The sequence below is a fragment of the Erinaceus europaeus genome, chromosome 11 (assembly GCF_950295315.1).
Source record: "Erinaceus europaeus chromosome 11, mEriEur2.1, whole genome shotgun sequence".
NCBI lineage: Eukaryota > Metazoa > Chordata > Mammalia > Eulipotyphla > Erinaceidae > Erinaceus > Erinaceus europaeus.
Genome location: NC_080172.1, coordinates 63,562,254 through 63,587,101, shown reverse-complemented (window position 1 = coordinate 63,587,101; position 24,848 = coordinate 63,562,254). Strand labels below are relative to the sequence as shown.

General features: G+C 40.1%; 1 protein-coding gene and 1 pseudogene across 5 annotated transcripts in view; one reads left to right on the top strand and one right to left on the bottom strand.

The window, feature by feature from the left end:
* Positions 1-18,675, bottom strand: part of LOC103119870 (BCL2/adenovirus E1B 19 kDa protein-interacting protein 3-like) — a 105,032-nt pseudogene extending 86,357 nt beyond the window's left edge.
* The window catches only part of LRIG2 (leucine rich repeats and immunoglobulin like domains 2), a 62,898-nt gene continuing 56,688 nt past the window's right edge, over positions 18,639-24,848 (top strand). For all 5 annotated transcript variants that reach the window (XM_060201862.1, XM_060201860.1, XM_060201861.1 and 2 more), the window contains exon 1: positions 18,639-19,476. In XM_060201862.1, the coding sequence (XP_060057845.1) occupies positions 19,220-19,476 (257 nt within the window). In that variant the 5' untranslated portion in view covers positions 18,639-19,219. The remainder of the gene's footprint in view (positions 19,477-24,848) is intronic.

Genomic DNA, 24,848 nt, shown 5'->3' with positions numbered 1-24,848 from the left:
TGCCAATGATCAAGTTCTCCACTTTCAGGTAGTTTTTTTTTTTTTTTTGGTCAGTGCTTCAAACTTCTCACAAAATGTATTTAAGAACACTGGTGACTAGGTGGAAATTGGGCTGATGAACCTAAGTTCACAAACAACTCAGTGATTTATTTTTATTTGTAAATATTTGGGTAACTTTGATGTTTAAGATTTTATAGAGATGTTAACTACATCTTCTAAGAAAAAAAAATTAGCTCTCATGTTTCCACCCAAACCTTCTCTTTAGTCAAATAGATATTGTTGTTGCTTTAAAATTTTTCAAATCAGACTGACATGCCTACACATACACACATGTACACATATATTCAAAGCAGTTTTGTCTGTAATAGATAAGAATTGGAAATAACTCGTGTCCACCAGTAACAAATTGACAGGCATATTAAGGTATGTCCGTGCCATACACTATTACTCAGCAATAAGAGAATAAATTATTGATACACAAAACAATATTCAATATGTTGGAACATTAAATAATTACATTGCAGTCCCCCCCAAAAAAACAAACCCCACATATTGTGTTATTTCATTTGTATAAAATTCTAGAATATACAGACTACTTCACAGTTACAGAAGGTAAATCAGCAGCTGACTATAGGTGGGTGTGGTGGGTAGGGAATGGAGGATGAATTATTAAGGATCATAAGGGAATTTCATTGAGTAATGGATAGTCATTATCTTGAGTATGGTTATGGCTACAAGACTATATACATGTGTCAAAATCTGCCAAGTTGTACAATTTAAATATAGGCAGTTTATGATATGTCAGTTGTACCTCACTAAAACTGAGAAAAAATTGCATGAAAGGCAGTGTAAGAAAGTGTAAGCAAGCAGTAATTACCTTGGAAGTTAGGGCTAGGGTAGGGACGACAATTTAAACTTTCTGTGTTGTTTAAATTTTTATGAAAAGAAGGCAAATAAAATGTTTTTAAAATATAACTATTTACATGAGAAAAAATCAAGCTGTATTAACAACTTTTAAAAATGTTTCAAAATGGTTACATGAAAAAAAAAAGCTAAAAAAAGCTGTGGTCAGGAAAATTGTTCTGACATGTCCTAGTTACTGAAAACTGCAAGGACAGAGGTATAAACTCCCTCAAAGTTTTTCTCACACCCCCCTTCCCTTGGAATCAAAGTCCTTTGATTCAAAAGAAATCAGGATTCTGCTTCTCTAGATACAAACAGAAGTCTGCAAGTTAAGCAATGTGGTCATTTTCACTTTTAACAAAGTATACTTCCTATTAGTTCATGCAGGGCACTAGGATGGCTACTAATTGTCTTTGGTATGAGTTGTAATTATCACTGTCACAACTAACCTGAAAAAAGCACTCAGCTAGAGGACTTTAGAAAAAGCATTTTATTTATTTATTAGCTATGATATAACTAATTTTTATTTAAGGGTACACATATCTTTTCTCTTTAAAATAATTTTGTTATTTTTAGAGATTTATTTACTTGCTAATGTGGGAGAAAGAGAGAGAGAAGGAGGGAGAGAGAGAGAGAGAGCCAGAGCATCACTCTGACACATGGTTAGCTGGGCATCAACCTTGAGATCTCATGCTTGAGAGTCACACTTGATCTACTGGTCATCTCCCAGTATATTTATGTTCTTTTTTAAGCTAGTGTTTTCATCTCTTTTGGATTTATCCCTAAAAGTGCTATCACTTGATCACAAAATATTTCCATTTTTATTTGTTTAGGACTCCCCATACTGTTTTCCATAGGGTCTGCACCAGTTTGTATCTCCACCAACACTCTAAGAGTTCCTTTTTCTCCACATGCTCATCAACTCTTGTGGTTCCCTGTTCTGTTGATGTAAGCTGGTTTTATAGCTCTGAGGTGGTATCTCACTATGCTTTTGATTTAAATTTCTCTAGTGATAAATGATGTCAAAACTTTTTGTCTGTCTGTAGGTCATCTTTATGTTAAGGTAGAGAATTGTCTATTTAGATATTTTCCCCCTAACTTGCTTGCTTTTTCACTGTCAAGCTATATGCTTTCTTTATTATCATTATTTTTTTAGTTATATGATTTATTTCTTTTCTTTTTTTTGAGCTATATACTTGCTTGATATATTTTTATGTTAATCCTTTTAATATTTGTGATGTGTAAATATCTTCTCCTAATTGTGAGACTGCCTTTTTTTTCCTTATAGAAATTTCTTTTTTTTTTCTACAATTTTTTCCCCCTCCAGGGTTATTGCTGGGGTGCCTTCACTATGAATCCACTGCTCCTGGAGGCACTTTTCCCCTTTTGTTGCCCTGGCTTTTTATAATATTTGTTGTTATTGCTGTCGTTGTTGTTGGATAGGACAGAGAGAAATTGAGAGAGTACCGGAAGACAGACAGGGTGAGAGAAAGACCCCTACAGCACTGCTTCACAGCTTGTGAAGTGACCCCCTTGCAGGTAGGGAACTGGGGGGCTCGAACTGGGATCCTTATGCTGGTCCTTGCGTTTTACACCATGTGCACGTAACCCACTGCGCTACCGCCCAGCCCCCTTTACAACTTTTTTATTTGGGATTAAATATGTAAAATCTCTCAGTTTTCTGCAAAACACTCTCACCCCCAGCCTAAGCCTTTAGTGCAATACTTTGTAGAGATTTCTTGCTATGTACAAAATCTACTTAATCTGATGTAGCTCCATTTTAGAAACAATACTTTTTAAAAATACAGATTCTTTTTATTTGTGTTTTATTTATTTAGGATAATGACAGAAAAATTGAGAAGCTAGGATGAGAAAGAGACAGAGAGACACCTGTAGCACTGCTTCCCCACTCATGTAGCTTCCCTCCTTGTAGGTAGGGGCTGAGGGCTTGAATTTGGGTCCTTGTACATTGTAGAAAATGTGCTTTGCCAGGTGTGCCACCACCCAGCCCCTTTAGAATCAGTACTTTTAAAAAGCCTAACAGTCCAGATTCAAGCCCGTGGAGGCACATTGAAGCACCATGCACAAGAGAAGCTTCACAAATGATGGGGTGGTGTGCTGTCTCTTCTTTTAGTCTCTCTCACCCTCACCTCCTATCTAAAAAAGAAAAGAAATAGAGTTTACTGCAAGTTGTGGAATGATGCAGGTGTGAAGTTCTAGTAAAAATCTTGGAAGAAAAAAAAAAAAGGAAGATCCAAAGTAAAATTTGCCATGTAGAGAAGGGAAAGGGGTGTGACAGACAAAGGGAACTGTATGTACAAAGGTGCAAGGTAATAAAGCCTGAAAGCAGATCCAATTTGTAGAAAAGCAAATACAACTGACCTTTGAACAACATGTGTTTATTGAACTGGACAAGTTCACTTTTATGCAGTTTTTTTTTTTTTCCAACTGTGAGTTCAAGAATTTAATCAACTGGGTCTGATGTAACCCTCCTGGACAAGGAGAACTGACTATAAGATTGTAAGTTATTTGGGGATTTTGGACTGCAGAAAGGTGGGCATCTAAACTGTCTGCATTGTTCAAGGGTCAACTTGAAGTATGAATAGAGTGGAATAGTAGGGAATAAGGATGAACACAACTTGTAAGAGGCCATGGTTGGTATTGAGTAGCCATGCAAACTGTGTAAGCAGGCTGAGAGTGTCAGAACTTTGGTGGTGAGGTTGGTATAATTCCATTTCAACAACTTACTAAGGAGCACCTAAGACTTTTGCCCCAACTTTAAAGAGATCCTAGAGTCAAATGATTTTGACTTTGAAAGCAGTTACTGCTTTGAATCAGTAGGTTGATTGAACATTTTGCAGACTTGAGGTCCCAAGTTGGATCCTCAGTACCACACATCCCAGAGTCATGTTCTTCTCTTTCGTTCTATGTCTAAATAAATAAATAACTATTTTAAAAAGGGATTTGAGTAACCCAGGAAGTGGCTAGCATGATGGACTTAAAAGTATGGGGTCCTAACTTTGATCCTTGGCATTATATATACCAGAGTGTTGCTCTGATTTTTTCTCCACCCTCTGTCATTAAAATATAAGTACATATTTTTAAAAATGGGATTTAAACCCAGGTGTAATTGGATGTAAAATTTCATATAGTCCACTCTTACACATTGTTTCAGAGCTATGACTGTAATGGACCTCACTTATAGGGTGTAGGGAGACATCTCTGTCTATTAGAACAGAGAACTTGACTGAATTTTATTGACTGAATTTGGAGTAGGGCACAAAATTAAAAACCCTTGATTGAGGGTGAGGGTGGAGGTTCGGCATCATGGGGAGGTAAAGCGGGGTTTGGGGGGGCATAGGATGAGACACAGTCTTTTGGTGGTGGGAATGGTGTTTATATACACTCCTATTAATTTTAAGTCATATAAATCACTATTTAATTAATATGAGAGGGGGAAAATTGATTGAATATCTCAAACTTTTTAATACACAGACCATAGGTGGAGTCTTTGATATGTTGACTCTCTTAAGAGCCTAGAACAGGAAGAATAGAAGCAACCGGTGGCACAGCTATATACAAATGATAACAAAGGGCATAAATTATGGTGATATTGTGTATGATACAGCAAACCCAAACAAAGGGATTTTTCAAAGTTAACCCAATTGCCAAACAATTTGATTGCAGCAATAACTATCTATTGTCTTCTTAAGCCCTAAGACAGCAGACCTCCCACTTGATCTATAAAGCCTGTATTTCTCTAGTCCTGGAACTTCTAGAGTGGGGCTCACTTTCCTGCATGCTTCTCTCAATTCATATCAAGTGATATCACATCTGCCTATCCCAGCCTAATCAATGCAATGAGTATCACCTCTGTATGCTGCACTTCAGACTGTGTCTAGAGACATCAGGCATGGAATGTCAACCCTTCAGCCTCATTACTCAGGTGAGACCTTTCCTTTCATAGTATTCTCTAATTCCATTCCAGAAGGTTCACTTCTTAACAAAGTCCCAAAACCTAGATAGAGACCAGGTCCCATGAGATAGGGCATATGGTTACATGTATCCATAAATCAGGGCAAAATATATACCTTAAAGCAAAAGTACACAATAGTCTGTAGTGAGTCAGTATGAAGTTCATAATGAAATAGTGTCTACTTAGACTTGGATACCCTTCTAACCTATTTATTTTTTTTAATATTTATTTATTTATTCTCTTTTGTTGCCATTGTTGTTTTGTTGTTGTAGTTATTGTTGTTGTTGGATAGGACAGAGAGAAATGGAGAGAGGAGGGGAAGACAGAGAGGGGGAGAGAAAGATAGACACCTGCAGACCTGCTTCACTGCTTGTGAAGTGACTCCCCTACAGGTGGGGATCTGGGAGCTCAAACTGGGGTCCTCATGCTGGTCATTGTGCTTTGTGTCACGTGCGCTTAACCCACTTCGCTACCGCCCAACTCTCAACTAACCTATTTCTTATTATACTTCTCTCATTCATGCCAAAGCTAACCTTATCAAAGCAAGGACTGCAAAGCTGAATTAAGGTAGAGACTGGCATACTTTAATGATGACTCTTTAGTCACTATCAGGCCACCCCGTCAGCTGGGGCCCCAGTCAGGGAGTCCTGAGATTCCCAAACAGACATGATGGGCCTAGACCTCTAATAAAAATCCCTCTCTCCATTGTTATTGGCCATCTCTATCAGGAACAACAAAACAGACCCCTCTGTGGGCCACCAAGGTCACATAGTCTCCTAAGCTGAATATGGGCCTCAGATCAGATCAAATCAGTGAAGTTTATAGTCAACAATATTGATGCACCTTTCCTATATTTGGGAGCTACTCTATTCCCTGATCCAGCTTTCTGTTTTTTCTGCCAGCCATGACATCATCTCCCCAGACAATAACTTGAATCCACTTGCATATCAGATTTCAGGCTCAGGCAAAAAACAAACAAACAAACCAAAAAAAAAAAAAAAAACTAGTATAGCCACAGGCCCTTTGGAATGTAACTAAAACATGCCTACTAGCTATCTACAAAACGGAGGACCCCCCCCCAACTCTTTATCTGCACTACTCCAGGGTCATGATTAGTCAACAACTTGCTTGACTTTATATGTTAACTCTCTTTTCAGCCACCAGGTTCCAGATGCTAGCATGACGCCAACCAGACTTCCCTAGACAGTCAACCCCACCAATGTGTCCTGGAGCTCTGATTTCCCAGAACCCCACCCTACTGGGGAAAGAGAGAGACAGGCTGGGAGTATGGATCGACCTGTCAATGCTCATGTTCAGTGAGCAAGCAATTACAGAAGCCAGACCTTCCACCTTCTGCATCCCACAATGACCTTGGGTCCATACTCCCAGAGGATTAAAGAATAGGAAAGCTATCAAGGGAGGGGATGGGATATGGAGTTCTGGTGGTGGTAATTGTGTGGAGTTGTACCCCTCTTGTCCTATGGTTTTGTTAGAGTTTCCTTTTTATAAATAAATTAAAATAGTAATAATAATAATAAAACAGGGAACTTGAATTCTTGAGGCCCCAGCACTACCTTATGCCAGAACTGAGCAATACTTTAGTCTTTCTTTCTCTCTTATTCTCTCTGTAAATAAATAAATAAATATGCACATTAAAAAAAGAGAGAGATGATGAGTTATAGTTCATTTCCCAGCACTTTTTATTCCTAATTCATATTTGTCAGGGCCTGTCAGGTGACATTTACATAGCTTTTGTTTTTCAACCACATTTTAGTGTCTCCTGCACTGCCTGCCACATTTTATACACAATGTATTATATATTCACACATATTGTATAAACAGATATTATACTTGTTGTGTATCTATAGGTGTAAAGTGGGATGTGTTCACAAATTACAAATTATATACTTAGAGCTTGTATCAGTTTTTTTGACAGGTCAGAGAGAAACTGAGAAAGGAGGGGGAGAGAGAAAGAGAGAGATCCTATATACTTACTTTACCACATGCAAATCTTGCCCCATGCAGATAGGGACTGGGGACTTGAGCCCAGGTTTCTGTACATCTTAATATGTGCACTCAACCAGATCTTCCACCACCTGGCCCCTTAGAGTCTGTATCAATTTTTGAAGATTTATTTATTACACATCTGAGAGAGAAAGACAGAGAGTTCCACATAAGACATAGAGAGAGTCAAGCCAGAGCACCACTCTGGTACATACATTGCCAGAGTTTAAACCAGGAACCTTGTACTCTACCAGTTGCTGTTTCTCTGGCAGCAGAGCTCATAGCTACACACACACACACACACACACACACACACACTTTACAGACATGTAACAGTTGTGGATGTAGTATAAGGGAGATAATTTTTTAAATACTTTTTAAATTTTTTATTAATAACATGTTACAAGATTGCGAGATTACAATGTGTAATACCACATCTACCACCAAAGTCCTGTGTCCCCACCCTCAAAAAAGAAGAGAATATTGATTAAGATTTCCACTTCTAATGAAGATTTTATGACCTTAGGCAAAACACACAAATTTGTGTAGCTTCTTTTCTTAATCTAAAATGGAGAGACACTGCTTTTTTTTGTTTCTAATTTTGTGATTAACTGAGGATCAAAGGAGACTCCAGATCTAGCACTGTGTCTCAAGCACATGTTTCTTGTTGGCTAGTGAGTCGGTAAATGAGCTTTAGGAAATAGCTATGGTGTGTTGGTATCACCTTTTACAGAGGAATGCTGAGTCTCAGTGTATTCCAGTTGGTGAGTCATAAATGCTCCCTCCCCTTGTTTTCTTATCAACTGAACAAACCTTTGGAATGCTGTGTAATGTCCATGACCCAGAGCTTGTGAATTTAATAGAAGACAGGGGAAGTGCAGAAGGCAAATAAAAGAGTAGGAAACTTTTTTCCTCACAATTTAATACTATTGTGGTGTGTTTGTTTACTAAAAAAAAAAAAAAAAAAGAAAAGAAAAAAGTCACTGTTGGTTAGCTAGGAGGGACAAAGTGGTCTTTCCCCACACACACACACCGATGGTGTAAATTGGTATGAAAAATTGGAGAGGTAGTTATCAAACTGAAGATCAACATGCCAATCCCATTTTGTCCTAGATAAAGCAAAAAATTAAAAGGAACCTCATATTTACAAGAATATTTAGCAGAAGGAGGTGCGAAAGGAGAGGGAACAAGTAGCAGTAGCTATCCCTGGCAGGTAGGAGTGTCTGGGAACTTTCACTTCTTACTTTACACTTTTCTTTATGGTTTGAACTTAAAGATATTTCATGAAAACAAAAGAAGCCTAGAGCAGAGGCAAACACATGATATGCTCATATCAGCTATATCACTGTGTGTCAGGCTCACAGTCCCAGGAAGGCTCTGACCCCTGCCTACCAGGTCCTCCTCCTGCTGTTTTGCAGTCCATTACCAGCTGCTTAAGCAACAGGTTCCCTGTGGCTGGTCAGCTGGAACTGTTTCAGGAGAGCAAACAGGAAGGACATATCTGCTAGTGAAGATCACTCCACTGACCTCATTGACAGGAAAAGAAAAAAAAATCAGATGGTAAAATGTTTAGGAAAGCTCTGTGTGGTTACCAACTACCTCTAGGCTCTCCCTTGGGAGGGAAGTAAGCTGAGGTAGGTTGCACAGGAAGGAATCCTTGCAAACTCTACAAGCTCTGAATTGTGGCCCCTGGTCCTCCACACTTTTATTCCATAAGCTAAGGCAATCCTTATCCCCTTTGTTAAACTGGAGCTTCCTCTCCAAAAGAAGAAAACATCTGACTATTTCAGCACCTCGCCCTCTTTTACATGAGATGCCATAGGAGCTCAGGTAAACAAAGATTAGATGATAGAGGCAGGGAAATAAGGCAGGAACTCAGACAATTCCTAGCTGTACATTCTTATGCATATTAGTGTACCTCATTGAACCTTAATCTCTTCATCTGTGAATAGAGAACAAACCTTCAGTGGAGAGGCAGCATAATTGTTATACAAAAGACTTTCATGCCCAGACTACCACCATAAACCAGAGCTGAGCAGTTACTCTACTAAATAATATAATAATAATAATGATAAAGATAAAAATAAAATAAACCTCCCTGCCATATAGGGTTTGGGAGTGTTACTACCTATAAAGGGCCTAGTATACTCTGCCTGAAACAGAGGCATGCTCAGTAAATTCTATACCTGTTTACCTGTTGAATCTCATTTCTTGTTGCTTCTCATGAAGTGGTTAAGTGTTTGGGCTCTGTTCTTTATTTTAAGTGTGACTTGGGCCTCAGTTTTCATGTTGATAAAATGGACATGAGAATTTCTATAGCAGAGGAAAGACAAATATTGGGTGTTCTCACTTGTAGGTAGAACTTGAAAAACTAAGTAAGGGAAAATCCAGGGTGAAACATTAATAAATGGTGGTCAATTTCAGCAAATCCAGGACTCAAAAGGGAGGACACATAAGTGGCTGAAAGGGGACTGAAGACCTATTGCTCTATGGTAGAGGAAGATGATAAATTGCTGGAAGCTGAGGTGTGCTGACACCTATCATGGGGACATGTGAAACTGTACCCCATGTGATAACAGCAGTCTTAGAAAATCAACATTTCCTCAATAAAATGTTTAATTAAAATTTTTAAAGATTTTATTTATTTATTTATTTATTTGAAAGTTAGGAGAGAGAAAGAACCAGACATCACTCTGGTACATGTGCTGCCAGGATCAAACTTAGGACCTCATGCTGGAGAGTCCAGAGCTTTATCTGCTGCATCACCTCCTGTACTACAATAAAAATAAAAATGTATTCTTTTTTTTTTCACCAGAGCTTCACTTCTCTGCACTGACTGCTCAGATAGAAAAAGAGACAAGAGGGGGTCGGGCTGTAGCTCAGCGGGTTAAGTGCACATTGCATAAGGATCCCTATTCAAGCCCCCGGCTCCCCACCTGCAGGGAGGTCGATTCACAAGTGGTGAAGCAGGCCTGCAGATGTCTATCTTTCTCTCCCCATCTCTGTATTCCCCTCCTTTCTCTATTTCTCTCTGTCCTATCTGGCAACAACAATATCAATAACAATAATAATAACCACAACAATGATAAAAACAACAATGGCAACAGAAAAAGGGAAAATAAATAAAATATTTAAAAGAAAAAGAGACAAGAGAAACATAGAAAAAAAGAAAGGAAGAAAGAGAAGAGAAACAGAGGGAGACAGGAAAAGATTCCACAGCACTGAAGCACAACAAAGCAGTCCAGGCAAATTATCTTGTCACTCTGAAGAGTTCCAACTTCTGCACATCTTATAAAGATGAACTGAGATAATGAGCACAAAGCAGTAATGTGCCTGGTTCATGGGCATTCAGGAAGTGGGATTGTTGTCACAGGTTAATGATGAGAAGTTAGCATGTTTTCTATAAAAAATGAGTTTACAAAAACAGACTGTCAAGTTCCTGCCTGTTCACACTGTAAACTCTCAGAAAGCAAGCTGTTGGTTCAAATTTGTAATCTAGTTCTGAACTTTGGTGTGGTGGAACGCTCATTTCTTTCTCTTCCAGCCTCTCTTTTCCTGTCTAACCTGTTATTCCAATCAATTAACTGCTACTGTTATTTTCATTCTGCTCCAGGAGCAAGATGTTTTGGAGAAATGAGATGGTGGAGTAGCTTCAGAGACATCCTTATATCCAGGAGGGAATGGAACAGAGAACCAGGTTGGGGACAGATGTGCTCTGGGCCCCAGTCTCCTGGGACATCATCAGGCTAATCAGTAAGATATTCATTATGCAGATTGAGAGAAGGAGGTTCTGAGCTGTGATAATGACCAACCTGAGACCCCTGACTTTCTGAATATTGGCCTTCAACACACCATGGACTTTCAAGCAGCTCCAGGCCCCAAGACTGGATAATAGTGTTAGGTCAGAGCACCCTTAAAAGTAAGAGTGCCCCCTTTGATTGCTGAGAATAATCAGACCCTGAGGTTCCCAAGAGCCTATTAAGCTATATTGCAAAGTGCCCCAGCCAAAGTGCAGAGATCCCCTCCCAGCCTTGAAGGACAGAAGGTAATGGAACTAGCAAGTTAGCTCAGGAGCTCTGGCACTTGATGATGGGTTAGTTTGCTGGGTGGGTATACAACTGAGGTCAGTATTTCCAACACTCCCTCCACCCCCACCTTCACCATGATCAAGATGTGAAATAAGACTTTCTGCAGAAGATGGGGGAGGAAGAAGAAGCAGGGAGGCAGTGTGTGTGTGAGGAGGCAGGGTTTAGTGGGAAGTCAGCCCAGTTATTTCCTCAGCCAGTTGCATCATTCTTACTTGTTCAGACATATATTTTGGGTAAACTGGCCTTATATCAAACTCACTTCAGTGACACCTGGCTCCTACCTACTGTACTGTCAGCACTCCATCTCACCACCTAGAATTAGGAGCTTCTGTGCTGGCTTCAGCCCAAGGTCAACGGGGAGATTGCCAGACTTTCTTTCACTTCTTTGTCTCCTAATTGCCCATAAACACAAAAAACACACATGTGGCACATAATACATGTTACATTAGACCTTAAAGTGTTGCTTTCACAGTGTAATCCACAGGCCTGCCATGATCGGCTTCAGCATTGTGCAGGGACTTGTTAGAAATGGCAGAACAAGAGTTTTGCATGTGTGTAATTTCACTGCTCCTAGGCAGCTTTCTCCATTTCAGAGAGAGGGTGAGACTGTAAAGCATGGGAGCTGCTTCCAGTGCCTTGGGGGCAGAGGATTATTCAGGCATATGTCATCTACAGTGTCAGGGATAGAACTCAGGACTTCACGCATGAAAGTCTTGCATTCTACCACTGTGTCACTTCCCTGGTAGACATCCTTATTTTTATTTTAAATTTACTTGTTTATAATGTAGCACCACTGCTTCACAAATATTTAATATACCACTCAGCAGCCTTCCCCAGGCCCAATATTTTCATTCTTCTAGGAGAGAGAGAGAATAGGAGGAGGGGGAGGAGGAGGAGGAAGAGGAGAGGGAGAGATTGACAGAGAGAGGATGCCACAGCACTGTTCTACTATTCTCAGAGCTTCCTGATTTTGTCTACAGAGCTTTTATGTGGTGCTGGGATTCAAACCCAGAGCCTTATGTATTGTATGGTATGTGCCCTGCTTGATGACCTATCTCCTGCCCTGTCCTCCATTTCTTTTCCAAATCACTTTATGGGGTGGGGAGGGAATAATGATTTATAAGACAGTTGTCACATGAATACGATTTCTTATCTTCCCACTTCCAACTGAAATCGTCCACCTTCATGCTCTTAAGTCCCCAACACTCTCCCAATCCTCTCCTGTCACTTGCTCCCTTTAGAGTCCTTGGCTCTGCTGCAATAGGTCACATCCACATTTCATTCTGTGCTTTCCTTTTTCTTTTATTTCTTGACCTCCACTTGAGTGAGGTCATCTGGTATTCATCCTCCTTCTGTTTCTCCCTTTTTGAAAGTGTTAAATGAAAATATAATATGCAGTCTTTTGTAACTTGAATTATTGTTATTATTACTATTATTTTTGGCTCAACATGTTGTTTGGGTAATTATAGAAACACTGCTATCAACATTTTGATACATGCTTCAGGTGCACATAGGCATGCTTATTGTTAGGGTGTTTACCTTTGAAATTTCTGGATCATGACATAACTATATCTTCAGCTTTGCTAGCTAATATCATGCTGTTTTCCAAAGTGGTTATGAAAATTTCCACTCTCATCAGGCTTTGATGAGATACTTCATTGTTCCATTTTCTTTTTTTGAAGCAAAGATGTATTGGGTCAAGGAAATAACTCACTTGGATAATGCCGCTGCTTTGCTATATATGTGACCCAAGTTCAAGCCCAGCCCCCACTACACTGAAGTAAGTCCTGGTGCTGTAGTCTCTTCTCTCTCTTTGCTTCTCAGAAAAAGTCAGCCCCAGTAGCGAAGCTCTGGAGATGCCAAGGGGTGGTGGGGGGGGGCTGGGTGGGAGAAAAGAAAAAAATAGGGAAAAAATGTACTTCACAATACACATACACAAAATCACAGCATCTCAGGCAGAGGGTAGATAGCATAATGGTTACTCAAACAGACTCTCATGCTTGAGGCTCCAAAGTCCCAGGTTCAATCCCCCGCACGACCATAAACCAGAGCTGAACAGTGCTCTGGTAAAAAAAAAAAAAAAAAAATCACAGCATCTCTCTGGCATATGTAGTGTGTGCAGGGAGCTCAGGAACTCATGCTTGTAAGTCTAAAATTCTACCACTGGGCATCTCATTTTTCCACTTTATTACCAACACCAGTTATTTTACTTTTTTTTTGTCAATTTTACATGTGTGGTAATATTTCATTGTGGCTTGAATTGATTTCTGTGGTGTAGGGGACTCATACACATGTGGTTCCACCACTCCTGGTCAACTCAGCTCTTTTGATTTCAATTAGTGAGAGCAAGAGAGATAGGGAGAGACATCACACCATTGCTGTATCATCCATGAAGCTCTTTTCCTTCCTCCTCATGCCACTGTGCTGGAGTTTAAACCTGGGGCCTCATACATGGTAAGGCATATGCTTTACCAAGTGAACTATCCTGCACCTTCTTTTTTAAAATATTTATTTATTTATTTATTCCCTTTTGTTGCCCTTGTTGTTTTATTGTTGTAATTATTATTGTTGTTGTTATTGATATTGTCATTGTTGGATAGGACAGAGAGAAATGGAGAGAGGAGGGAGGGGAAGACAGAGAGAGGGAGAGAAAGATATACACCTGCACACCTGCTTCACTGCTTGTGAAGCAATCCCTCCACAGATGGGGAGGCAGGGGCTCCAACAGGGATCCTTAGGCCGGTTTTTGGGTTTTGTGCCAAGTGTGCTTAGTCTGCTGCGCTACCGCCAACTCCCTCCTGCAGCTTCTTGACTTGATTTTTGCATGTGATGTGACAAAAGATTCTATTTCACTTCCCCCCTCATGCAGTTATTTAAAGATTACGACTTCATTTATTGCAAAATCCCTGTTCCACTGATTTGGATTTCTATCTATATATAACAAATCAAATGTCTAGCCATGAATCAGTAATATACCAAAAGTTTAACTTTCCTTGTGGCAATACTATAGTTTTAAAATCCATCATAAAAACTGTTAAAGCAAGTCCTTCTACCTTGTTTCACCTCACGAATATCTTTGCTATTATTTTTTCCCCTTGTAATACAATGCACATTTGAGATTCTTATCAGAATTTAAGTTTTCAAATAGGTTTGAGAAAATTGACATCTTTATTATGATAATTATTTTGGTGGTCCAGGAGGTGGATAAAACCTTGGACCCTCAAACATAAGATCCAGAGTTTGATTTGATAGTGCCTGTACCAGAGTGATACTTTGGCTTTTTTTTTCCTCTCTTTGTCTCCCTCACTCCCTTCTTCTCTCTTTCTCATAAATAAAACTTTAAAGATTTATCATTTTAGTACAAAAATAGTATAACTCTTCATTTACTTAGTTATTTTTGATACTTTTAAAAGTATTTTTAATAATGTAAGATACTTATATTTCTTGTATTTGATCTAGATACTCTAGTTTTATTCTAGCTATCCTTTATTTTTGGTGTCTTTTGCCTTTTACTATTGTATGGTATGTTTAATTTTTATTTTATAATGCTGATTAATTAGAATAATGCTGATTTTGGTGGGTTGATCTTAAAGTTACAATCTTGCTGAGCTGTCTGCTTATTTTTGGAAGGCAGCTATACTCACCATTATGCCACCAATACTGTTTGCTTATTTTTGATCATCACTGGGTCTTCACTGAATCAGCAGACTTTTTCAGATAGAAAAACAGAGACAGAGACAGCAAGACAGAAGGAAAGACTTGACAGCAATGAGGTTTACTTCAGTGTGGTCAGTTCTGAGCTTAAATCTGGTTTGTGTGTGTGATGAAACAAGTATGCTAAGAGAGCTATGTAGTCAGCCCTAAATTTAAAACATTTATTTTCATTTATTTATTTATTTATTTATTATCTTTATTTGTTGAATAGAAACAGCCAGAAATCGAGAGGAATGGGGGATAGAGAAGAAGAGAGACAGAGAGATACCTGCAGCCTTGATTCACCACTCGTGAAGCTTTCTCTCCTGTAGGTGGGGATTGGGGGCTTGAACCTGGGTCCTTGTGCATTGTAACATGTGCGCTCAACCAGGTGCACCACCACCCAGCCCCTATTTTCACTTATTTATTAATAAACTAAATAAGAGATAGGGAGAGAAGGGGAGGTAGATGGAAAGAGAAATGGGATTTTACATTTACATAAAGCATCACTCTGGTGTATGTAATGCCAGGGATCAAACAACTTCTTGCCCAAGAATTCAACACTTTCTCCACTGTGCTACCTCATGGTCTGTATTGAATTTTATTTTTATTTTTTTAAATGAGATTTTACTTATCTGTTAATGAGAGAAAGAGAACTAGAGCATCACTCTGGCACATGAGATGCCAGGGATTGAACTCAGGACCTCATACCTGAGAGTCTAGTGTTTCATCCATTGAACCACCTCCCAAACCACTACTGTGCTGAACCTTTAAAAATACTACTCTTAATAGTTTACTTGAGGATTTCCTTGGATTTTTTTCCCGTCAGACAATCATATTCTTTGCAAGTAAGACTAGCTTGTTTTTTCCTTTAATTAAAAATTTAATTATCTTTATTTATTGGATAGACAGCCAGAAATTGAGAGAGAAGGGGTTAGGTAGAAAGGAAGAGAGACAGAGAGACACCTGCATCCCTGCTTCACCACTAGTGAAACTTTCCACCTGCAGGTGGGGACTGGAGGCTCAAACCCTGGCCCTTGTGCACTGTAACATGAGCACTCGACCAAGTGTGCTACCACCCAGCCTCTCTCTTTTTTTCTAAGATTGAAATTCTTGTACCTTGTGGTCTGGGAGTTGGTATAGTGGCTTGAAAGTTGAACTTGGAAGCATGAAGTCCTGAGTTCAATTCTTGGCATTTCATGAGCCAGAGTAATGCTCCGGTTTTATCTTGCTCTTTTTCTCTTTTGTTAATGAATAAATAAATATTAAAAAAAATCTTTATGTCTTTCATATCCTTACTTGCACTGGTTAGAACCTTTTGTTGTATTTGTGCTATGCCTGAAATATAATAGACAGTAAATGAATTTTATCTTGAAAACTTTGTTAACATTATTGCTTCTTTACTAAATATGTCCTAACTGGGTGTCATGGACTGTGGTTATATAATAAGATCGAGGAGGAGACCACTAAATGCCAAATGTTCAAAGAGAAAAACATACAATAGGGGAAATGTACTGCCAGAGAAAGTGTGGAAGAGAAACCAATAGAAGAAAGAACATGCATTAGTAATGTAGATCTGCATAGTCTGATTTATGAAATGAAAGTTACTTAATGTGGTTTAAATATGGCAAAAACAGTAGGGAGATATTGAAAATAAGGATAGTAAGCTGGAGTCTGATTGTGGAGTTTTAACTATTTGGACAAAGAATTTGGAATTTCATAGTGTAGATGTATGGTAAATTTTTTAAATTAAAAATTCAAAGAGGATTAGAAGTTAGCTCAAGTAGCTGGGTGTGTATCTTGGCACATGCATAACCTAGATTTAAACTCAGGAGCCACAGAGTCATTTTACCAATGCTGTGGCCTCTCTGCCTTTGTCTCTCCATGACTCTCTGGGTTCATTTCTCTGTTTGAGAAAAAAAAAGCCTCCAGTGATGAAATTATGCATACGGGAAGTGATTTAAAGAAATAGAATGTAATACAAGCTCACTATTACTTTACCAAGCATTTATTGAGGTTTTTAAGCATATTTAATGGTCAAGGAGGAGGGCAAGAGTAAGATTTACTTTTCTGTCTTGGTTTAAAAACTTTTGGTCTGGACTAGAACATTGGATATATCCTTAATAGCAAGAAATATATTTTTAATATTTTATTTATTAATGAGAGGGATAGAAAGAGAGAGAAGGAGGGGAGGAATAGAGAGGGAGAGAGTGAGGGAACCAGACATCACTCTGGCACATATGCTGCAGGAGATTAAACTCAGGACCTCATGCTTGAGAGTCCAGTGCTTTATTCACTGCACCACCACCCAGACCACAAGAAATACATATATTTTTAAATATTTTATTTATTTATTAGTGAGAAAGATAGGAGAGAAAGAAAGAACAAAACACCACTCTGGTATATGTGCTGCCAGGGACTGAGCTCAGGACCCGATGCGTGAGAGTCTAAGGCTTTATCCACTGTGCCTGGACCACAACAAGAACTTCTTTTCATTTAATTTTTAAAATTTTTTTTAAAAAAATCATTTAATTTTAAGAGCTTTAATAATCATAGTGATAAAAACAATGCACTATTAATAGTAGTAATTAATATTTATAAGACAAAATAAATAGAAATACTTCCTCTTTTAATCCCTATAACAGTATGTTGGATCTTCTGCTATAGTATTATCTCCAATTTACAGCCAAACAAATTAAAATTTAAGAGGCTAAGTATTTTTTCCATATAACAAGAAATATTTTTTAAAGGTAAAGCATAATTATGGCTCCCAACCTCTCAAGAAAAGATTGATTTCAGTTATTAAGACAACTCCATGATCTAGGGTTTGTCATTTTATTTATTTATTTATTTATTTATTTATTTATTTATTTATTTATATTTACCAGAGCATTGCTCAGCTCTGGCTTATGGTAGTGTGGGGTACTGGACCTGGGACTTTGGAGCCCCAGGGAAGAGAGAGTCTTTGCATAACCATTATGCTACCTACTCCCTCCCAGTTTTCACTCTCTTTAACCTGCTTATTACTTTTATTTATAAGAGTCAGAAAACCCAAAGTAATATATGCTGCTGCTTTCTGGTAACTTGACTTAACCTCTCTGGGCTTGTTGCTTCAACAATGACCATCTTGCCAATTTCACTGTCACTGAGGGATCAAATAAGATGCAAATACCTTGTGAAAAGAGTAAAGGCACTACATATAAGCAAGCGATCACCATCTTTCTAAAATTTATTCCATAATCTTGAGCACAGTACAGGACAGAGTGAGCTCGAGATGGCCAGCTTCACAGATTCTTCATAGCCTTTTGCTTCAGGATAAATAAAGCCTTTCCTTACATCTAGCCTTAACGTTGTGGACTGTTTAATACGTCTCCTCCTCCTCCTTCTCCTCTTTTCTTTCTCTCCTCCTCCTTTTTTCCCCCCCCAAGGTTATTGTTGGGGCTCCATTCAGGCACTATGAATCTACCGCTCCCTGTGGCTATTCCCCCCCCCCATTTTATTGGATAGGACAGAGAGAAATTAGGAGGGAAGATAGGGAGAGCGACCTGCTTCACCACTGCAGGTGGGGAGATGGGATTCAAACAGGCATCTTTGTGCTTAGTACTATGTGCACTTAACTGTATGAGCCACCGCCGGCCCTCAATATTTTCTGTGTCCCATAAGTTTTTCTGAGAGTCAGAGTACATATCTCGGCCAGCATTCTCCAATAAAGAGCAGAGATCAGCCTTATCCTTAGAGACATGACTTGTGTATGCGATGCTACCAATCCTTATTGAATTCTAAGCTAGAATAGGAGCTGGATTTAAAAAGAAGAAGAATTAGGGCCTCTGCCTTCAGGAGCTCACAGGCCCATTAACTGACAGTGATAAGCTTCCTGCGAGGAAGGAGAGCGGGAGTTGCAGCCATTGTGCAGCAGGGCGCAGGTGAACAACGAGCAGCAGGGGGCAGAGCAGGCTCCTGCTTGGCTCCACTCTGGAGGCCGGTGGACCGATGGGATCTCTCGCACTCCATGCCTGACTGCAGCTTTAGAAGGCAACCGATCTGCTATTCCCTGGAGCCCAGAATAGATATGAGATTCTTTCCTACTACTATGATGAATCTTTCCTACTACTATAATAAATCCATCCCAAGTAGGACTCCTATTCTGTGCTATTTCCTCCCAAGGAACCACCGCGCCCTCTAGCGGAGGAACGGCAGCGGGATCGCAGAGATGCGCGCGAGAGCTCAAGACACTTTCAAGTCTCCCTTAAGGAGCGCGCCACGCCCCCTTGAGTCCCGCCACCTACGTAAACGCATTCTGTGGCATCCATTGGTTGGCTCCAGTGCGTGATGAAGTAGAGTCGTGGGGCGGGGCAGACGAGCACAGCTGTAGGGCCTTAGCCCTGTCCTCAGCCGCGGACGTTGCTGTCCGGGTGTCCGCCCCTCGCCCTACTTGAGTGACGACAGGCGCCTGCCGGGGCTCTGGGTGGAAGCGCAGCTGCCTGACATCTGTGCCGAGCCGCCTTTTGTCCCCCGGGTATTCTCGACCGGGTTCAGGTCGGGGGAGAGGGGGAAAATGGCGCCGGCGCCCCGAGGCGACCGGGAGGAGCTGCTGCTGGAGTGTCGGTCCAGACCACCTTCCAGGCTTCTGACGTTCGCCCCAGTGCTCCTGCTGCTGCTGCTGCTGCTGCTGCCGCCGCCGGCCGCCCGTGCGGGGCTCTGCCCCTCGCTCTGCTCCTGCCGCACCCCCCTGCTAGACTGCAGTCGCAGGAAGCTGCCCGCGGCGAGCTGGAGGGCGCTGTCGAACTTGCTGCCCCCCGACACCGCAAGCCTGTGAGTGGAGGTGCAGGGAGGGGGTCCGGGGGGGGAGCAGAAAGAAAGGACAGCTGCCCCCCGGGTGTCACAGGACGACGAGGAAGACAGGCCTGGGCCAGAGCGCGGTCGGGAACCCAAGTTGTGAAGGAAAATATGACAATGTTGTGAACTTGGGAGTGGGTGGGGCGGGTGCAGAGGAGAGCCTGAAAAACCAGGTGTTGCGGTTCTGGAGGCGTGTGTCTGTGTGTAAACACCACGGTTAAAATTTGGGGGCCGAGATGTCTGTGATCCCGGCCTGGGAAGGAATTGGGACCGGGGATGCTATTTAGGTCTCGCTGGGCACGGGCGCTAACACTGGATGGTTGGGGCGGGGCGGGCACGGAGCGGGGCGCCTCGCCCACTTTGGGCTGCATCATCTAGACTCAGCTTCGCCCATCGCCATCCCATCCCCAATAATAATAACTAAGAACGCCAAAGACATGCAGACTGCCTTGTCCCTCCTTTGCATTCTGGCTCACTTTGGGCTGCAATTTTGTTACTTAACCAGGATTGAGTTTTCATCTCGTTGTAGGAGATCCATTAATATCCCCCCAACAAAATCATCATTACAAGCAGCGTTCTTGATCTATTTAGGAATCAGTTGTAAAGAAGGGAAGGAGTATTCTTTACAAAATCATTTGATGCTTTGTTTTCAGTGCAATTCCTTGTGGCAAAGAAGCTAAAAAAAAATCAGTCCTCTTTATGTATGAGAAGCAAGTGCAATGGTTGGATGAATTCTTCTGGAGACTCCACAGCTGAGTGCTCATCTTGACAGGCCTGTGTTAGACAGTGGTACTGGAAGAGCTCATTAGTCTGAGTCAGCCTGTTGGCATTAGGAACAACAGTAGGTATTGAATGCTGCAATTACGCGCTTCTTAATCACTAACATACAGTTATTTCTCTGCCACTAACTGAGGAACACATTTCTTAATTGACAGTCTACTAATAGAAGTAATTCATAGTTATTAATTGACAGACATCTCAAAAAGGTGTTGCTACAAAAAGAACAGCTTGAGATACAATGAAAATATGAATGAATGCTTATATATTCATTGGAAATGTATGTTCTCTGCTTCAGAAGCTTAAGTATTTATATACTGCAAAGCAAGGTAGAATAGAAAGGAAAGGAAGCTACCGCATATGTTCATTGGGAAAATTACAACTGCTTCGTGAGTATAATCTTCAGTTTAACAGGATGCTTTCTTTTGTTTTACGACACAGTAACACTTGAAGCTGACTCTGGTTCTGATGACACAAGCACAAATTTTGACTTCATATCAGTGTGTGCCATAGTCTGAATTAAACCTGGTACAGCATCTTTATTATGCAATTAATGTCTTTTTCTAAGAAGTTCTTAGAACAGCTACCTGATAATAACAGGATAAATCAGGTGTAGGCTTCAAGTCAGCACAACTACAGCTATCTAAAATTGGAAGAAATATGGCCTAATTTTTGAGACCCTTCAGTGGTAGGTAGACAATAATTAAGAATAGTTTTATGTAAGATTTTTATACCTAGCTGTGGTTTTTGTTTAGTCAAGACAAATTCCCTAGAGGCAAGTGACATTCAAAAAATTTTTATTTATTTATTTATTGGATAGAGACAGAAGTTGAGAAGGGAGAGGGAGATAGGAAAAGAGACAGAGAGACACCTGCAGCCCTACTTCACCCTCGTGAAGCTTTAACCACTGCATATGGAGACTAGGGGCTTGAACCCAGGTTTTGCGCACTATGATGTGTGCACTTAGCCAGGTGTGCCACCCACCGCCTGACCCCTCCAAATTTTTTTAATCCTATTATGAAACTGACATTTTCAGTTGAAGTGAAATAATATCTTGGAGAGCAATTTCATTATAAAAATGTACTTGGATGTCTTACCATAGAAGAAAAAACCTTTTAGAATATTAAGGTGGAACTTTTCTGATTTAAACTGAGAAATGCAATATTCTTCTTTTAAAAAATATTTGACAGTACAGAGAGAAATTGAGAGGGGAAAAGGAGATAGAGATACCAGTAGCACTGCTTCACCACTTCTGAAGCTTCTCCCTCCCCCCACAAGGTGAGAACTAGGGGCTTGAGTATCCACCCTTGTGCATTATAATGTGTGCGCTCAACCAGTTGCACCACCACCCAGACCCACAATATTCTTCTATAGCTGTCTTCAGCTATATTTCAGATACATGTGGTTTCCATATGTAATTTTGTTTTCAAGACACATGTAGTGTTTTAAGCATATAAATGGTTCAAATGCACATGCTTAAACTTGTGACTGTCATCAAAAAGATTGTACACCAAATTAATCCTGATTTTTGAAGTGTATATATCTTCCACACAGGTCTCCCCAAACCCTTGTTATTTCCTTGTTACAGGGACCGTCTTATTCTATTATTTGGTCTTTGGATTTGATTCCTGATACCAAGATCCTAAATCCATTGGAATTAGCTGGATAATAGGGTTGTCTAATAATTTATTGATGTTACTTTTTGTGGGTACATGAATACCCTCAGAATAGGGGCTAGTCATCAGGCTAACCAAGTCATGATTAGTAACATGGAAATTTCAGACTGAGCCTCACCCTTCCAGAATAGGAAAGGGGCAAGAGATTGAATTAATAATTGATCATGCTGATGTGATGAAACCATAGACTTTATTGGATTCAGAGGACATCTGGGCCAGGAAAGCCATAGACTTTATTGGATTCAGAGGACATCTGGGCCAGGGAACACATCTACTTGCTAAAGGGTAGTGCATTTTGAATTCCTTTCCAAAGTGTCCCGGATCCTCACCTCTCCAGAACCCTACCCCACTAGGGAAAAATAGAAATAGGCTGGGGGTATGGATTGACCTGCCTGTGTCTGACAGAGAAGCAATTAGAAGCCAGACCTTCCACCTGCACCCCATAAAGACTTTTGGTCTATACTTTCAAAGGGGTAAATGCTAGAGGAAGATGACTAGAGGGCTTTGAACTCCAGTTCCATCAGGGCCCAGAGAAAGAAGAGGGGGGAAAAATGGAAGTAGTAGGTGTGACTTAGAAAGGGAGAGAACAAAATAGAACAAAATGGGCAAATATATATAAATATAGATAGATACAGAAATAATAGTCATCCCGTATCTGTGATCTTGGGAGAACTACTGCAATTTCCAATGGAGGAAATTGGGACAGAGAACTCTGGTGGTGGGAAGGTGTAGAACTATACCCCTGTTATCTTATAATTTTGTAAATCTATATTAAATCAATAATAATAATAACCTCAGCACATAGACCAACAAAAAGAAAGGCTTTGTATAGCACTTTCTCCAACAGGAAAAGATCTGACCAGCAATTGCTTGGACAATGCTTAAGAAAACTAGATGAGATAAAGCTTGACAAAAAGGTCAGGCTCCTTTATTTTAACTCTTGGGAGGGATTTACGCTGCCTGCATAAGTGGGCAAAGTCAAGAAGTTCCCACAATTCTTTGATATGGAAACTGTGATACCGAAACCCATTGGTCAATCCCTAAAGTGACTGAAAGAACATAAGATTATAGGGGGTTGTTAGTTTTATAAAAGTTGGAATGTTTAAACAGGCTTTATGTATAGTTGTATTTTTTTTTTTCTGCCACTAGGGTTATTGCTAGGTCTTTATGCTGGCACTATGAATCCACCTCTCCTGGCAGCCATTTTTTTTTTTCTTTCATTCTATTTTTCATTGCATAGGACAGAGAAAAATTGAGGTAGGGTAGATAGAGAGGAAGGGAGAAAAAGAGACACCTGCAGACCTACTTTACAGCTTGTGAAGTGTCACCCCTGCAAGTAGAGAGTATGTGCTTGAATCCAAGTCCATGTACATGGTAACATGTACACTTAACCTGATATACTACCACCCAACCCCAAAGTTGTATCTTTTTAATCTGCATGTTTTATGGAATGTAAATTGTTTGGCCAAGAAACAGTTGCCCTACCTGATAATTGTAAAATCAATAATTATTAATCAAATCTTACTAGAGATTACTGTAGTTAAGAATGTAAAGTGCCCAGGGAGATAGGTCAGTGGACATGACACATGTTAAGTCTCTGGTATTTTATATGACTAAGCAATGCTTTGGTTTCATTTTTCTTTTATTAAATACTTAAGTCTAAAAAAAAAAAAAGGTAAAGTTTGTAGGAGAATTGGTATAGGGTTTTGTTTAATTGTATTACAGAGGGAGACATTGTATCTGTGGGATGCTTTCCCTACCTAGTTTTGTAAAGCAAGTAAGATCAGCCTTTAAGCACTGATAATTGGGCATCCTTAATGGGAACTGCTAAGACTGTTGAAGTACAGAGTAGAAGTTGGAGTACTAATAGGAACAAATTCTCAGTAATAGCTTCATGTGTACCTTAGACTGGCACTTAACGTGACTAAAGCCTTTGAGTGCCTCCCAGCAACAAGTACTAGCACTTTGGACCAGAGGATCTATTTGAAGTGCAATTATTGGCTCATTTATTGGATAGTAATTGAAACTGGTACTGTGACTAAAAGTCAAAATAATCTTGGAACCCACAATGCTCTTGACTTTTTACATGATCCTGGATAATCATTGAAATGGGGAGATGGTGCCTAAAATGATTTCCATAATAAAATGGAAATGTTTTATGCTGAATCATAGTGCCTGGGGAATCCAAGGAGAAGTGTGCAGGATGCCTCTTTTCCTTAAAGATTGACTCAGGAATACTTGAAAAAGCTGCTGGATTCTTTTGCCACTTGGACAGTGTCCTACACACAGGTCACAACTGACCAACAAGGAGCTGCTTGATTTATAAGAGGTAATTCCAAGGAGAACACACATCTAATTTGTAAGACCACCACTATAAAGACAGAGTAGCTTAGTGGGCTGAATTTGAATTGCTTATTGTTTTCCTATCAGTAAAAGAACAACTGAACCATGGTAAAAGCTCTTATGTTTGGGGTTTTCTGACTCACTGGCAGAAGCTTGACCCATTAAAGTGAGGCATACCACTGTTGAAGTCATCATGGGAATTTGAAGAGTGCATTAAAGTAGAACAATTTAGGGAGTCGGGCGATAGCACAGCAGGTTAAGCACAGGTGGCGCTAAGTGCTAGGATGGGCCTAAGGATCCCGGTTCGAGCCCCTGGCTCCCCACCTGCAGGGGAGTTGCTTCACAAGTGGTGAAGCAGGTCTGCAGGTGTCTTATCTTTCTCTTCTCCCTCTGTCTTCCCCACCTCTCTCCATTTCTCTTTGTCCTATCCAACAACAAGGACATCAACAACAACAATAATAACTACAATGATAAAACAAGGGTAACAAAAGGGAATAAATAAAAAAATTTTTTTAAAAAGTAGAACAATTTGAATGCCCATCACAGACCCTT